Here is a 17,579-nt window from a genome sequence, read left to right as displayed (position 1 = left end):
TAATTCTGTCACAAAAAGCTGAAAAAGTTTGATCTCTATCATCTAACTACCTATCTATTATCTATCTATCTATCATCTATCTATCTATCTATCTATCTATATCTATCTTATTCTTTGACATATTCATACCCATCTTTGGCTAGCACACTGAAAGTTTTATTAAAAATATCCATATTATTGAAGTTCTCCAAATTATTTTAAAACTTAGTTAAGCATATATAGTGAATGCAAGCCATGTTTGCTGAATCAAGTATTTCCTAAATTCTTCATCTATTTTTAGTGATTAATAGTAATAATAAAAACGATCACTTGTATTTTCCATATTCATTTTCTTTAATAGTGTTAACTTACCTGGTTTTATTGCAATTTTATTGTCTATCTATCTGGTACACAAACATACCATGGAGAAATTCATAGGAATGAAAATCAAAAACGTGTCTTTTGTATGGAAACAAGTACAGTGATACTTAGAAATCAGTGTTTATACTTTGATATAATAAAGTTATTAACTATTATTGGCTCAGTAGTTTCTCTTTTTTAAAAGTTTGCTCCTAGCAAACAATACAAGCAATTTTCCTTTTCATTCTCAAGTATTTTAAATATTTGTGCATTTGTATCAAATATTGCAATTCAATCCCATATGTTATTTATTCTGGATTCAGACATGCAAGTAAGAAATTTTATTCTAAGACAAGATAATCAGTTCAGCCGTCAAGTAAATTATCTGTTTTATATACAAGAACAAAATGATTTCATTGTTTATCCAAAGGATTAGACTCTAAGGGAGAAAACATGGATAACTTGAGCCCAAATCCCAAATCCTACATGCAGTATAATATTACTCTGCCTACCAGCATGCTTTTGCAATGCTGTATGAATGCCCTAAAGGGAATCTACAAATACAAAAAAAATCTCAGAGAGCTGTCTTGCTGATCTCATCATTTAAGCCAAGACATAATAATGCTTTTCTGTATTGGAATGTCTGGAAGCTATGTGATACCATAAATTCAGGTTGTCCAGCTATGTAAACCATAACATAGTGCTAGTCACAGGACAATCATTTTAACCATTGTGAATGATATTGCTTCTCTAGATGGCTGAAAATCACTTTTTCAGCAATAAGAACTCTCACATGGTGCTCATATAATATAGTGCACTCACAAGTAAAAATGCAGTGACTTAGAAATATAGCAAATGCAATGCAATAAAAAACTGATATAGGAGCTATTCCAGAGTACAGCATTAATTGTATTTGCTGAGACAAGAGTGGCTTTTACTAGTTTGTGTGTATGTGGTTGTATTAGATATATAAAATTAAATAAGGATTATGACTTTTTTAGAAAAAGAATGCATAAATGACACAAAATGTTATGGCTATATATCCATAAATAGATGTATATAATCAATTAAATCTACAAGCTACGATTTGCTGTAACCTTAAAATGATTTTTTTCACTATCAATGACTTTGAGATTAGTCTCACTTTATGAATTAGATAATCCCTGTGTGATTTTAATATTTCTGCTCTTTAACTGAATATTTAATTTACCTTTAAGGTTAAAAATGTTAAGAGAGACTTAACAGCTAACCCATTTAAGTAATATGCTTGTTTATATATATTTCTCAGCCTTGATAGTAAACAATCAGTTTATCCCTGTATTCCTAATATTTAAAGAGAGGTTCCTTTCCTACTCTCTTATAGCAATCTTCATCCCATGATTTATTGCTAAGAGAATATCAGTTGCTCTATTTTGGTTTGTTTCACTATGTGATACAATTGGAATTATATGTGGATAGATAGATAGATTTATTAAATTTTTATTAAATATAATTTTATTAAAAATATATCATTTATAGACTCAGAAAATTAATTAGTATTGAAATAATTTAAAACTTTGCTTTAAATAATAACCAGCTTAGAAAGAATGTACCTAAATTTGGAAATGCTTAAACTGATGATACATAACAACTAAAATGCAATGAGCAAACTTTGGATCATGAATAAAAAAAATCCATAAGGGATACTTTGGAGACAATTAGGGAAATTTTACTATAAAATGTGTATTGTATGATATTATCGAGTAATCTACTGTTGTTATAAGTGATTATTTATAAGATGCATGCCAAAGTATTTAAGAGTGAAGTATTATCATGTGTGCAAACTTATTTTCTAAAGGTTTTCATATATGTGCATAAATAATATACACACAATACACAACACAGTACTTGCATATGATAGAAAAAAATAAATGTGGCAACGTATAACTATTCATGTCTCTATCAGTGTTCATTGTACTCACCACTTTTCTGTTGACTTGACATTTTTCAAAGTGAAAATTTGAAGGAAAATTCTTATTCTAGTAAATGAACAATTTTGCTTAATTTTACACTAAATGTGCATGTTCTATCACTTATTTCAGCAAAGTTTTAAAATATCTTAAAAGTATTAGAAAGTGTTGACTCTTCTAAGAAAGCTATGTTCATTTAAGAAAAAAATTACAAGAAAGAAGATGCCAGTGAATTTATACATTAGAAGTTTCATCTTAGAAAATTTTGGCTGAATGTCCCTAAATTAAAATTTACACTATTAATTTGGAATCTAACATTTACCCAGGAAATGCAAATAATAAGGGTTTCATAGCCATCTTATCACTCTTCCTAGATGGAGAGGGACAGAATTAATTCTGAATGAAAAAAGGGTTAAGTACCCATCCTGTCATGGAAGTGTTGAACAAGAAATGTGAAGTAGCTGTATTAGATAATCAGACCTGTTTTCTTTATGAAAGCTTAGGCAATTAAAATACTGTGAAATTAAACATGCAATCTTTTAAGTGTGGTGTAATCAGCAATGTTAATTCTAAGTCCGTTTTATATATGTCTCTGCACTTACAGGAGGAGCCGGAGACAAGATGTGAGACATGGAAATCCATTGACTCAATGCAGAGGATTTAATCTAAAAGGTATTAAAAGTGAGCAATGGTCAATTTTGGTAAAGAGTAGCAAAACTCTGTATCACATTTCAGTGAGGGAACCTTCATAATAAATTCAGATCTCACATTTTAAGGAAAGATTCACTATGAAGATTCTTGGTGTTCAGATACGGAAATTAAAAATCAAATGTCATTTGTATGTATAGTAAAAAAGACAAATGTCCATGGACACAGACACCTTGGGTATGTTAGTTGGTAGGTCTTTCACATAGATATCAGTTACAGATTTTCCTAGCTATTATTTTCTTTCTGAAGAAACAAAGCTGTTACCTTCTTTCTTAAGAAAAAAAAATTGCTCTAAAAAATTTACCACTGAAAACAAATAGAATAATACCCTGTTTGTTTGTTATTGTGGTAAATAGAAACAACATAAAATTTACCATTTTAACCATTTTAAAATGTACAGATCTGTGGTATCAAGTACATTCACATTGTTGTACAACCAACTCATCTCTAGAACTTTTTCATCTTTCCCAAGTGAAACTCTATACCCGTTAAATACTAACTCCCTATTCCCCCTGCCCCCGCCTCTGGAAGCTACCATGCTATTTTCTGTCTTTATGAATTTGACTATTCTAGATACCCCTTATAAGTGGGATCACAAAATATTCTTCGTTTTGTAACTGGCTTATTTCAGTTCTTCAGGGTTCATTCATGTTGTTGACATGTGTCAGAATTTCTTTCTGTTGGAAATGGAAAAGTATTCTATTGTATGCATATATCACATTTTGTTTATTCACTCATCTATCACTAGACACTTGGATTGCTTCCACTTTGGGCTATGTGAATATCCTGCTGTTTTCATGGGTATACTACAATGCCTTGGTTTTACAGTTTATAACCATTCCAGTACTTTTGGTGGTCCTGTCTTATGTCTTACAAGCAATCTAACCCATTTTTCTCTGATCCTCACATGTAGATCCCGTATTATTATACTTTCCCCAGTATACTTTCTCCCAGCTCCACATCAATCCCTTGAGTGAAATATCTTCAGACAGAGCTCTTCTTAGCTCATGCAGGTGCTACAGACACACTCTTGCTAACAATTAACACCAAGATTCCTATTGCTAATATTTTTGAGTGTGGGCCTTTCTTTAGTAAAAAAATGACATTACTAACTACACTAAGTATAAGGAGAAAATTATGACACATTTTTCTTGGTTGTTCCATACATCTAAGGGAATACATCCAAGTTATCATTTCACTGTATACTATTTTATAAATACTTGTGCCAGTTGTACTAATAGTATTCGCTCTAGTGTTAGAACTGTCACTAGGGGTCACGATGAACGAACATCTATGTTGGCTTTGTGTCAGAACTTGAGTTCAGTGCTTTTTAATGGACTGTCTCACTTAATGCTAATGAAACTGAACTACAGTTCTATAATTATCCCTGTTTTATGAATGAAGATTCTGTTTATGTCTAAGCTACCACATGATTATACTAAATGGTCTTCCTAAATTAAGAATTTCAGTAAAGAACCTATTTGAAAACATAATCCATGTTTTAGAGCCAAGTAAAGCTGAGGTACAGAAAGGTCAAGTAACTTGTGTAAGGTTACACACCCAGCATCGTTGAAGTCAGAATTTTGCTTCCAATACATCTGAATACAGAGATTGTGTCTTTAATCACCACTTCCCATTGTAGACCCTCTTTGCTTTCTGACTTTTCCTGAAGCTTCTGAGTTTCATCTATACTACATTGAGTATGGATGAAACTGGCTTTAATAATGCCTGGCACTTATTAACTCTTTAAGTAAGATGTGTTTCCTAATAATTCACAGCTTCAGTTTTCTCAGCTATGAAAAACTGAGAAAACTGAACTCATAAGTATATCGTAATAATTAAAAGTTCAAAGTGATATGAAGGACATTCCTTGGTATCAAGTAATTCTTGAATAAACATCAATTCCCCCATGTCTTTTTGTCCTTCCTTTTAGGTTAAACACAGCAGGTAAACAATGTATAATAGTCTGCTTGTTCAATGATTAAAAATTGCCTTTTGGTGGTTTCTATAGATGATCACAATTGTATAGAGAAATAAACTTTCATATAGGAGAATATGCTCTGAATTCTATTCCCTGTCTTTCTCCTTTCATTTTTGCTTTTCAGCATATAGAAATGCAGCTGAAATTGTTCAGTATGGAGTAAAAAATAACACCACTTTCCTTGAGTGTGCCCCTAAGTCTCCACAGGCATCTATCAAGTGGCTGTTACAGAAAGACAAAGACAGGAGGAAAGAGGTGAGTAAGGCAGCACTACAGCAATCAGTCAGGGCTTTGGAAAGACATTAAATCACCACCCCTTAGTGAAGTTCAGATCAAATGAAAAAGAAAAGGCATATGAACATCCTTTTATGTCCTCAGGATGACAAGTGCCACTTCCTTTAAAATCCTTTGTCTGTAGAGTTGATGAATTAATTAGAAATCCTTGCTGCCTGCACTCAAGATGGGGGTAGTGATAGGAGGAAGCATTTGTAAAAGAAACAAGATGTGTGCAAAACCAGAAGCCAAGTTCTCACTCAGCAGCACCTTTGTGTGATTCACAAGATAAAAGGGAGCTTTAAAAAAATTCAATTTTCCTCAGCAAGTAATTTCACTAAACTATAACTTTTATGGTAAGAAGCATTTTTCTGCTGTGCAGTAATCTATTTCCTTTGCTTTATTATCCATAACTCTATGATTTTGGTTAGGTAATGCATGGAACCATTGTTTATGGGAGCACTGCCTTTATTTAGTGATATGGAAAAAGCAGTTTTTTCAAATAAAAGGACACTGACATTAACTTTTCACTGATCTTAAAGAGCTGTTTTAGAAGGGAAACACTGTAAAACAGCATAGGATGAAACATTATAAATAATGAAGTCCATAATACTCATGTCATGTTGTACTGACAAATAACAGGAAGAAGAATAAAAAAATATATGTATATATAAAGCCTTTGGGTAGTCTAAAATGTCATGTTTTTAGCAGTGTTCATAAAGTCTGATGGAGCAAAGGGGAAAATGGAGCCTTCCGCATTTGGGTGTATTCTGTTGTGGACAGTTTAAGTACTACATATTAAGTTAATTAGGACTATGTAGAAGGGACACAATCCAAAGCTATAGAACCAGGCACTGCATCAGAGTTACTGAAATAGATGTTGGCTCCATATGGAGAATACTTTACAACTCATGCCTGCCTGTCCAAAGACAGTAGGAGCTGTTTAGTCATTGTGCGTCCATGTCTATGGGATATTAAACCACAGGCTGATGAGCACTTGCATAAGAAGAGATTTAACTGAGACACATGGATGGCTTGGTTGGTTGAGCATCCAACTCTTGATTTGGGCTCCAGTCATGATCTCACAGTCCTGAGGCTGAGCCCCTTGTTGGGCCCTGTGCTGGGTATGGAGACTACTTAAGATTCTCTCTCCCTCTTCTGCTGCCTCTGTCCCCACTCAGGAGCGAGCTCTCTCTCTCAAAAAAAAAAAAAAAAAAAAAGATTTTTTTTTTTTTTAACCATCTGGAGGAAAGAGGAGCTGGATGAACGTTAGGACCTCTTCTTGCCCCAGAATTCTATGATACTAAAAAAATCTTTTTAAACATTATTATTAATAAAAATATTGTTTAAGATCTGTTTACTTTGCTACAAAAATCTGTCATCAAAAAGGACTTGAAATTTCTACAGACTAGTTAATTTTAAATTCTTTTGAGTGGATATAGGTGATAATAATTGTCTTACAACGTAAGCTGAGATAGAAGTCATAATGTGTGGTGATGATTATTGTACAGAAATGAAGTTCTTAGGCTAAAGCATGGCATGAATTCATGGACAGTCCTTCTTGAGAAGGTCTGTGTGTATATATGTGAATTGGAAATCTACAACTCAAACAGGGATTACCTTACATGAATAAAATGTTTTTCTTTAATTCACTAAAAAGTTAAATAGAGGGACATCTAGGTGGCTCAGTTGATTAAGCATCCAGCTCTTGATTTCGGCTCAGGTCATGATCTCACGGTTTGGGTCATGGGATTGAGCCCCACATCAGGCTCATGCTGAGCACAGAACCTGCTTGGTATTCTTTCTCTCCCTCTCTCTCTGCCCCTTCCCAATTTGAACATACGTGCGCTCTCTCTCTCTCAAAAATAATTAAACTTAAAAAATATTAAAAAGTTAAATAGAATCATATACAATCAGTGAATATAATTTGTATTATTTAAAGAAAACGAGTACATACAAGCTTGAATACATGCCACAGAAATAATGAATGCAATTAATAATGGATTGAGTTATAGATTTAATGATTGAATCTCTTTTGTGATATTTCTGATATTTTATTTCAGAATGCCCAAGAATGTAGGCACTGAGTTATTACTATCTTGCTTTTTCTTCAAATCTCAAAAGCATAAGATTGCTGTAAGACTAGGAAAACATTAACTATAATATAATTATGCAAATCTATTTTATCTAGAATTTATAGAGCACAATTCTACTCCTTACTTTGGCTAAGCAAACTATTACTGTCTTATTAAATTTATCCTAATTCTTTCTTAGTAGTTTAGGCAAAAAGGTGCTTATTTCTCATATGCATATTTCTCATATTTAATATGTAAATATTGAATTTTTTAAAAATAATGTAGACAGGGGCACCTGGGTGGCTCAGTTGTTTAAGCGTCCAGCTTCGGTCTAGGTCATGATCTTGCTGTTCCTGAGTTCGAGCCCCACGTTGGACTTTGTGTTGACAACTCAGAGCTTGGAGCCTGTTTCAGATTCTGTGTCTCCCTCTCTTTCTCTGCTCCTCCCCAACTCACACTCTGTATCTCTCTCTCTCTCAAAAATAAACATTTAAAGAATTTTTTTTAAATGTAAGACAAATGATAAAAGCTCATGGAGAAAATGTACATAGTTCATACTGAATAGCATAAAATGATCACTAGAAGTCCTCTTCCCCTTCACTTCAATATTTATTCACACTTCCCCAAAGTATAAAGCTACTAGGAATTATATATTCAATCATAATGTATTCCTCCAAATATTCTCCATAATTTTCCTATTTTTATTGTTCTCTTTGTCTCTCTCTCTCTCTCTGATGTACACTCACCCACTTTAATATCAATAAGTACATATGCAGCTAACTTATTTTTCCTAGCCACATAGTGTTCCACTATATGAATATATCTTAAGGTTTTTTTTTAAGCCATCTACTGCTTAGGTTATTGTTTTTATTCTCATCAAACATCATTTACATGAATACTTGCATACTTGTGACTGTATCTTCTGGAATAAATTCCTAGAAAAGAAGTTTCTGCATCACATTTTATATACATGTTATATGATTTTATCAAATTGGCATCCACAATTTTCCCTAATTTTGCACAAACATAAAAGGCTTTCTCTCTTTTTTTCGAATGCATTTCTACATGATTGAAATTATTTTGGGGACACACTTAAACTTTAAAAATTAAATTAACATCAAAACTTCAGTTTATATATTTCAGTCCTTCTTCCTGACCCCCCTCTTCTAGGTCTGTTCTATTATCTGTATTTCAATTGTATACTTTGCCTTTTTGTGCTTTTGTGTGAAGCTTACTTTTTATCTAAAACAATCTATGTTTGATTTTTATTTCATTGATAATAAAATACCTATTTACACAGAAATTTACCATTTAAAAAAGCATTGTACTTGCATTCCTTTATTTTTATTTCGGTCAGGGGTGTTTTTTTTTGTTTTTGTTTTTGTTTTTTCCCTCAGTGAAAGAACATTCTCAAGTATGCATGTTAAAGAACTCCTTACCACTTAAGTTTTTAGTCTGTTTGTTGGCAATACTATAGCTAGAACTTTAAGAAAGATGGTTTCATGCATTTAACTAATATCCAGCAAATAATAGTTTTTCTAGGACAAGCCTATAATTAAATATTACCTCATAGCTTTGTATTATCTTTCCTTGGCAAGTAAAACTACTTAGAAGACTTAGAAGATGATGGCATTTCATCTTATTTTTAGTCATTCTTTAGTTTGGGATAATTGGAAAAAGCCTCGATAGTATTCAAAACTCAGTCTCTGCTTACATGATTTTTTTTTTTTGAGTCATCTTACTGCTTTAATAAAGTAATGAATTGTTTCAGTTTTTACTTAGGAGAATATTCATTCATTCATTAAAAAATGATAAAAATTCAACCATTTAACTGTGGCTTAATGATTTTACTAATAAGAGAGTATTTTGTTGCAATTAAAGACAGGAATTCCAGGGTGAAATAGATATTTTAAATTATCTGTGAATTTTGTGTATATAGGTTGACTGTGATTCATATTCCCAAAGCAACCAAAACTCTGTGCTTATTGGTGGAGAAACTACTTCCATCCAAAGGGAATGAACTTTAAGCTATTTTTGGCAATGTGGGTGATAACTTCATCCTGTCTTTAATAGATTTTAATAGATTCAATGCTCTTAAGACAACATCTCCTGGGCAAAACAGGCAGTGGAACTGACCAAAACTTTATGTTCACTAAGAAGGAAGCTGATCAGTACTAGATGCTTTTGCCAAATTTGGAGGTTCAGTGATACTCTGTATATGTTGATCATATCTTTTTAGAAGACACAGAGTTGGGTTTGGATCTTTGATGAATCTCTCTTTTAGGTCAAGCTGAATGAACGAATCATAGCCACTTCACAAGGACTTCTAATCCGCTCTGTTCAGGATTCTGACCAAGGACTATATCACTGCATTGCAACAGAAAACAGCTTCAAGCAGACAATAGCCAAGATCAACTTCAAAGTTTTAGATTCTGAAATGGTGGCTGTTGTGACAGACAAATGGTCCCCATGGACCTGGGCCAGCTCTGTGAGAGCTTTACCCTTCCACCCAAAGGACATCATGGGGGCATTCAGCCACTCAGAAATGCAGATGATTAATCAGTACTGCAAAGACACTCGGCAGCAACATCAACATGGAGAAGAATCCCAGAAGATAAGAGGGGACTATGGCAAGTTAAAAGCTCTCATCAATAGCCGGAAAAGTAGAAACAGGAGGAATCAGTTGCCAGAGTCATAATGTTCTCTTACTTGGGGCTTATGCTTCCAGTAAAGAATGGTCTGTCTTCAATGATCAAATTTTGAGCAAAGAACCTTGTGTTTTAACCCATGGGAAATTCCTGATAAATGTGGTTACTCACTCCCAAAGTGAATATTACATGAACTGAAATGAGCATGCATTTTCTTGTATGATATTGACTAGCACTAGACATGTCATGGTCCTCATGGTGCATATAAATATTTAAGTTAACCTAGATTTTATTTATATCTTTATTTACTTTTTCTTCAAAATCGATATGGCGGCTATAAAACTAAAATTCTTACATCCCTTAATTGAATGAGGGCCATAACCCTGTGATTTTCCTTCCTTGCATTAACGGTTTAGATTTGGAATTGTCACTGATTTTAAATATGAGCACAAATGCCACATTTAAAACTTCTACATTGTAAAAGTGGTATAAATACATGTGATAGAGTAGCTCTCAAAAGAAATATTGAATAGATACAAGTCAAGGAAGAAAGCATCTAAAAATTGTATGAAACGTGAGTGATTCATAAAACAATGAACAGTTTATTTTTTCCAGTGAAATATATTAATTTTTTTTATTATTGTGAAAATGGTCAGTTGCTGATACCTGTTATTGATCTTTGGGTTTTTTTTTTTGTTTTAGGAAGATAAAATAAATGACCCTCACCATAAACATCTTTGATTGGAGTTATGTCAGTGAAGCATTTAAGTTTATATTCTTATGCTATTACCTTCCAAACGAAAGCACTTTTTTTGGAAGTTATTTAAGTTATTTTAGACTCAGAGAATATAATCTCACACTGTTTAATTAATTACTGTATTTGTTCTAACTTTCTAGTCTGCATGGCAAAGTAAACAATATAAGAAGAAAAAATGAAATATCAAACTTGTATATGAGAGGTGAAACTAAAATGGGGAAAAATAAAGTAAGGAATGCAATTTTATTAAGAGCTGTTTATAAAAAATATAACTAATTTTTAACATCAGTGATTAATTTCAATAATTAACTCTCACATTTTTTTGGTTTGCCAATCTCAGATATCATACAGATTTTAAGTCACCAATTCATTTTCTTTTTAAATGATATTTAATGTGTGCTGAAGAGGTGCTCATTTTGTGGGGAAATGAAAAAAATTCAAATATGAACAAAAATAGACACACTTTCTTTTAAAAGAATGCTGGTACTTATGCACACTGGTATATAAATACAAATATGATAAGTTCTATAATGAGTAAAATAACTTTCTTCTATTTGTAAGTTTGGATCCTTTCATTAGAATAATTTATTTTTGAACGTTTTACTCCAAATAGCAATTAAATGGGAGAAATATGAGAAATGTCTTTCTATTGTTATATTTCCTTTAAAAACACAACTTTTGCTTTTTTATTTTATTTACTTTTCAAGAAATGGTCATGTTTCCAGGTGCAAATAGAAATTGCATCATATATCTTTTCAAAATCTAGTACAAAATTATAGGTATAGTTTATAGTCCACAAAGAAGTTAAGGTAGATTTATTACCTTTTTAAACACCACAGTATAAAAGCTTGAGCTAAATCATTGTTCAAATGAATGTGATCATTGATCAGAATCTAAGAAGATTTAAGATTTCTGATTTCTTATTTAAGATTTCTGATTTCTTATTTAAGTGGTGGTAAGGTATGATAAGAGGAGGCCCCAGTGAGGGCAAACACTGCAGTTAAAATACACGACATAAATAATGTTCATTCAAAAACAAGCTAATAAACAAAAGCTATTTTCCAAATGTGTATGATTCTAAAGTACTCACTAAAGCAGTTTATTATACAGATATTTTGCCTGCTTAAAGAATATAACTAAACTTCTTTATTTCTTCTCTATGTGCAAAAATAGAAATGCACATCAGTGGAAAGCCAAATCCATCTTCAATGTTTATGACCATTCTATTCTATGTACAGAGTTAAAGTAAAATTGTTTTAGAGTCAGAAGATAGGGTAACTACACAGGTCCCATTGCTTAGTGTAAAACCAGAATGATAGACAATAAGGGTGTTTAGTTTTGTAATATTATTTGTGCTATTTAATACCTTCTCCTTTGAACATTATTCAATTGTATATACTTTTATTACTTTTAAAATTATAGAAAATTTTGAACATAACTGCCAAATGTAAAGAAAAATTTCTCAAAAAATATTGTCAACATATACTGAATATTGGTGGTTAATTAGTATTATTTTGTGTAGTTTGACATTTCAGTGATTTAATATGTTTTCCATTTGTATTGTACATAAAATTTCCTAGGAATGCACTTTTTTCAAAGTGTAGGTTTGTGAATAGATTTTAGCATGATGAAACTGTCATTACGGTGAATGTTCACTCTGTGAGAAAACAAATGAACTGTAGTTAGTACCTTAGTATTTAATTGGATATTGAAGAAATCATTTGCCTGGCAAAATAAAACATGTTGAATTCCCCAAGAATGTCTTCAACTTTTCTTTCTTTTTATTATTATTATTATTAATTTTGTTTTTAATTTATATCCAAGTTAGTGAGCATCTAGTGCTATAATGATTTTAGGGGTAGATTCCAGTGATTTATCCCGTACGTATAACACCCAGTGCTCATCCCAACGAGTGTCCTTCCTTATGCCCCTTAGCCATTTAGCCAATCCCCTTACACAACCCCTCCAACAATCTTCAATTTATTCTCTGTAGTTAAGTCTCTTCTCTTTTGTCCCCCTCCTTGTTTTTGTATTATTTTTGCTTCCCTTCCCTTATGTTTATCTGTTTTGTCTTAAATTCCTCCTATGAGTGAAGTCATATGATATTTGTCTTTCTCTGACTGGTTAATTTCGCTTAGCATAATATCTTCCAGCTCCCTCCACATAGTAGCACATGGCAAGATCTCATTCTTTTCAATTGCCAAGTAATACTCCGTTGTGTGTGTGTGTGTGTGTGTGTGTGTGTGTGTGTGTGTAGGTATATATATATATATATATATCCATACACCACATCTTCTTTATCCATTCATCCATTGATGAATATTTGAACTTTTCCATACTTTGGCTATTGTCGATAGTGCTTCTATAATCATTGGGGTGCATGTGGCCCTTCGAAATAGCACACCTGTATCCCTTGGATAAATATCTAGTAGTGCAGTTGCTGGGTTGTAGGGTAGTTCTATTTTTAATTTTTTGATGAACCTCCATACTTTTTTCCAGAGTGGAAAACCACCAGTTTGCATTCCTACCAGCAGTGCAAAAGAGATCTCTTTCTTCACGTCCTTGCCACCATGTTGTTGCCTGAGTTGTTAGTTATAGCCATTCTGACTGGTGTAATGTGGTATCTCATTGTGGTTTTAATTTGTATTTCCTTGGTGATGAGTGATATTGGGCATTTTTTCATGTGTCTTTAGCCATAGAATGTCTTCTTTGTAGAAGTGTCTATTCATGGCTTTTGCCCATTTCTTCACTGGATTATTTGTTTTTGGGTATTGAGTTTAATAAGTTCTTTATAGATTTTGGATACTAACCCTTTATTTGATATGTCATTTGCAAATATATATCTCATTCCGTCAGTTGCCTTTTAGTTTTTGCTGATTGTTTCCTTCACTGTGCAGAAGCATTTTATCTTGATGAGGTCCCAATAGTTGATTTTTGCTTTTGTTTCCCTTGCCTCCAGAGAAATGTTGAGTAAGAAGTTGCTGCGGCCAAGGTCAAAGAGGTTTTTGCCTGTTTTCTTCTCTATAATTTTGATGGCTTCTTGTCTAATGTTTAGGTCTTTCATCCATTTTGAGTTCCTTTTTGTGTATGGTGTAAAAAAGTGGTCCAGGTTCATTTTTCTGCATGTTGCTGTCCAGGTTTCCCAGCACCATTTGCTGAAGAGACTGACTTTATTCCATTGGATATTCTTTCCTGCTTTGCCAAAGATTACATGGCCATACGTTTATGGGTCCATTTCTGGGTTCTCTATTCTTTTCCATTGATCTGAGTGTTTTTGTGCCATACTGCCTTAATGATTACAGCTTCGTAATACAGCTTGAAGTCTGGGAGTGTGATGCTTCCAGCCTTGTTCTTTTTTTTTTTTTTTTTTTTTTTTTTTCCAGGATTGCTTTGGCTATTCAGGATCTTTTCTGGTTCCATACAAATTTTAGGATTGTTTTCTCCAGCTCTGTGAAGAATGCTGGTGTTTTTATAGGGATTGCATTGAATACATAGATTGCTTTGGGTAGTATTGACATTCTGACAATATTTGTTCTTACAATGCAATCCATGGAATATTTTTCCTTCTTTTTGTGTCTTCTTCAATTTCTTTCATAAGCTTTCTATAGTTTTCAGTGTATAGATTTTTCATCTTTTTGGTTAGGTTTATTCCTAGGTATTTTATGGATTTTTGTGCAATTATAAATGGGATCAATTCCTTGATTTCTCTTTCTGTTGCTTTATTATTCGTGTATAGGCATGCAACCGATTTCTGTGCATTGATATTATATCCTGTGAATTTGCTGAATTTATGGGTCAGTTCTAGAAGTTTTTTGGTGGAATCTTTTGGGTTTTCCACGTAGAGTATCATGTCATCTGTGAAAAGTGAAAGTTTGACTTCCTCCTTGTTGACTTGGATGCTTTTTATTCCTTTGTGTTATCTGATTGCTCAGGCTAGGATTTCTAATACTATGTTGAATAACAGTGGCAAGAGTGGACATCCCTGTCCTGTTCCTGACCTTAGGAGGAAAGCTCTCAGTTTTTCCCCATTGAGGATGAGAGTAGCTGTGGGTCTTTCATATATGGCTTTTACGATTTGAGGTACGATCCTTCTATCTCTATGTTTTTGAGGGTTTTATCAAGAAAGGATGCTATCTTTTGTCAAGTGCTTTCTCTGCATCTATTGAGAGGATCATGTGGTTCTTGTCCTTTCTTTAATTGATGTGATGTATCACATTTATTGTTTTGCGGATATTGAACCAGCCCTGCATCCCAGGTATAAATCGCACTTGGTTGTGATGAATAATTCTTTTAATGTACTGTAGGATCTGGTTTGCTAGTATCTTGTTGAGGATTTTTGCATCCATGTTCATCAGGGAAATTGGTCTGTAGTTCTCCTTTTTAGTGAGGTCTTTTTCTGGTTTTGGAATCAAGGTAATGCTGGCTTCAGAGAATGAGTTTGGAAGTTTTCCTTCCATTTACAATTTTTTGGAAAAGCTTCAAAAGAATAGGTGTTAACTCTTCTTTGAATGTTTGATAGAATTCTCCTGGAAAGCCATCCGGCTCTGGACTCGTTTTTTGGGAGATGTTTGATTACTAATTTGATTTCTTTACTGGTTATGGGTATGTTCAAATTTTCTCTATTTCTCCCCGTTTCAGTTTTGGTAGTTTATATGTTTCTAGGAATTTGTCCATTTCTTCAAGATATCCCATTTTATTGGCGTATAACTGCTCATAATATTCTCTTATTATTGTTTATATTTCTGCTGTGTTGGTTGTGATCTCTCCTGTTTCATTCTTGATTTCATTTATTTGGTTCTTTTTCTTTTTGATCAAACTGGCTAGGGATTTATCAATTTTGTTCTTTCAAAGAACCAGCTCCTGGTTTCATTGATCCATTCTACTGTTTTTGTTTGTTTGTTTGTTTGTTTTGGTTTTGATAGCATTGTTTTCTGCTCTAATCTTTCTTATTTCATGTGTTCTGCTGGTTTGGGGTTTTATTTGGTGTTCTTTTTCCAGTTCTTTAAGGTGTAAGGTTAGGTTGTGTATCTGAGACCTTTCTTCATTCTTTTGGAAGGCCTAGATTGCTATGTACTTGCCTGTTGTGACCGTGTTTTGCTGTGTCCCATAGGTTTGGGGCTGTGGTATTGTCATTTTCATTGGCTTCCATGTGCTTTTTAATTTCCTCTTTAACTTCTTGGTTAGTCCATTCATTCTTTAGTAGGATGTTATTTAGTCTCCAAGTATTTGTTATCTTTCCACATTTTTCCTTGTGGCTGATTTCGAGTTTCATAGTGTTGTGATCTGAAAATATGCATCGTATGATCTTGATCTTTTTGTTCTTGTTGAGCACTTATTTGTGTCCCAGTATGTGATCTATTCTGGAGAATGTTCCATGTGCACTCGAGAAGTATGTGTTCTGTTGCTTTAGGGTGAAATGTTCTGAATATATGTGGTAAGTCCATCTGGCCCATTGTGTCATTCAAAGCCATTGTTCCCTTGTTGATTTTGTGTTTAGATGATCTTTCCATTGTTGTAAGTGGGGTGTTGAAGTTCCCTACTATTATGGTATTATTATCAATGAGTTTCTGTATTTTTATGATTACTTGATTTATGTATTTGGGCGCTATCACATTTGGAGCATAAATGTTACAATTGTTAAATCTTCTTGGTGAATAGACCCCTTAATTATGATGTAATTCCCTTCATCTCTTGTTAGAGTCTTTATTTTAAACTCTAGATGGTCTGATATAAGTATGGCTACTCTGGCTTTCTTTTGGTGACTATTAGCATGATAGATGGAGAGCCATCTGTTTAATTTCAATCTGAAGGTGTCCTTAGATCTACAATGGGTTTCTTATAACACCATATAGATCTTGTTTTCTTATCCATTGTGTTACCCTATGTCTTTTGATTGGAGCATTTAGTCCACTGACATTTTAGAGTAAGTACTGAAAGATATGAATGTATTGCCATTATGTTCCCTATAGAGTTGGAGTTTCTGGTGTTGTTCTCTGGTCCTTTCTAGTCTTTGTTGCTTTTGGTATTTTTTTTTTTTTATTCCATCTTTTCTCCCCTCAGAGTATTCCCCTTAAAATTTCTTGCAGGGCTGGTTTAGTGGTCACGAACTCTAATTTTTGTTTTGGAAAATTTTATCTCTCCTATTTTGAATGACAGTCTTACTGGATGAAGATTTCTTGGCTGCATATTTTTTCTGATTCAGCATATTGAATATATTCTGCAACTCCTTTCTGGCTTGCCAATTTTCTGTGGATAGGTCTGCAGCAAATCTGATCTGTCTTCCCTTATAAGTTAAGGACTTTTTTCCCCTTACTGATTTCATGATTCTTTCCTTGCTTGAGTATTTTGTGAATTTGACTACGATATGCCTTGTTGATGGTCAATTTCTGTTGAATCTAATGGGGGTTCTCTGTGCTTCCTGGATTTTGATGTCTGTGTCTCTCCCCAGGTTAGGAGAGTTTTCCAGTATGATTTACTCACATAAAACTTTTATCCCCTTTTCTCTCTCTTCAACTTCTGGGAACCCTATAATTCAGATGTTATTCCTTTATAATGAGTCACTGTGTTCTCTAATTCTTATATCGTACTGTTTTGCCTTAGTTTCCCTTTTTTTCTGCTTCATTACTCTCCAAATATTTGTTCTCTTTATCACTGATTTGCTGCTCTATTTCATCCCTCTTTGCCACTGTGGCATCCATTCATATTGCTGCTCAGTTATAGCATTTTAAATTTCATCCTGACTAGATTTTACTTCTTTTATCTCTGCAGAGAGGGATTCTATGCTTTTTCGAACCACAGTTAGTATTCTTATTATTGTGATTCTAAATTCTGGTTCAGACAACTTGCTTG

General features: G+C 33.2%; 1 protein-coding gene across 1 annotated transcript in view; it reads left to right on the top strand.

Moving 5' to 3' along the window:
- Nucleotides 1-12,486, top strand: part of SEMA3C (semaphorin 3C) — a 174,772-nt gene extending 162,286 nt beyond the window's left edge. Inside the window, exons 16-18 of the mRNA XM_045494620.1 lie at nucleotides 2,893-2,960; nucleotides 5,102-5,232; nucleotides 9,610-12,486. Of these exons, the coding sequence (XP_045350576.1) occupies nucleotides 2,893-2,960; nucleotides 5,102-5,232; nucleotides 9,610-10,023 (613 nt within the window). The 3' untranslated portion in view covers nucleotides 10,024-12,486. The remainder of the gene's footprint in view (nucleotides 1-2,892; nucleotides 2,961-5,101; nucleotides 5,233-9,609) is intronic.
- Nucleotides 12,487-17,579: the final 5,093 nt, after the last annotated feature.

Source organism: Leopardus geoffroyi, chromosome A2 (genome assembly GCF_018350155.1).
Source record: "Leopardus geoffroyi isolate Oge1 chromosome A2, O.geoffroyi_Oge1_pat1.0, whole genome shotgun sequence".
Lineage (NCBI taxonomy): Eukaryota > Metazoa > Chordata > Mammalia > Carnivora > Felidae > Leopardus > Leopardus geoffroyi.
Note: the sequence above shows the minus strand (reverse complement) of the source record. Positions and strands in the feature narration are given on the sequence as shown.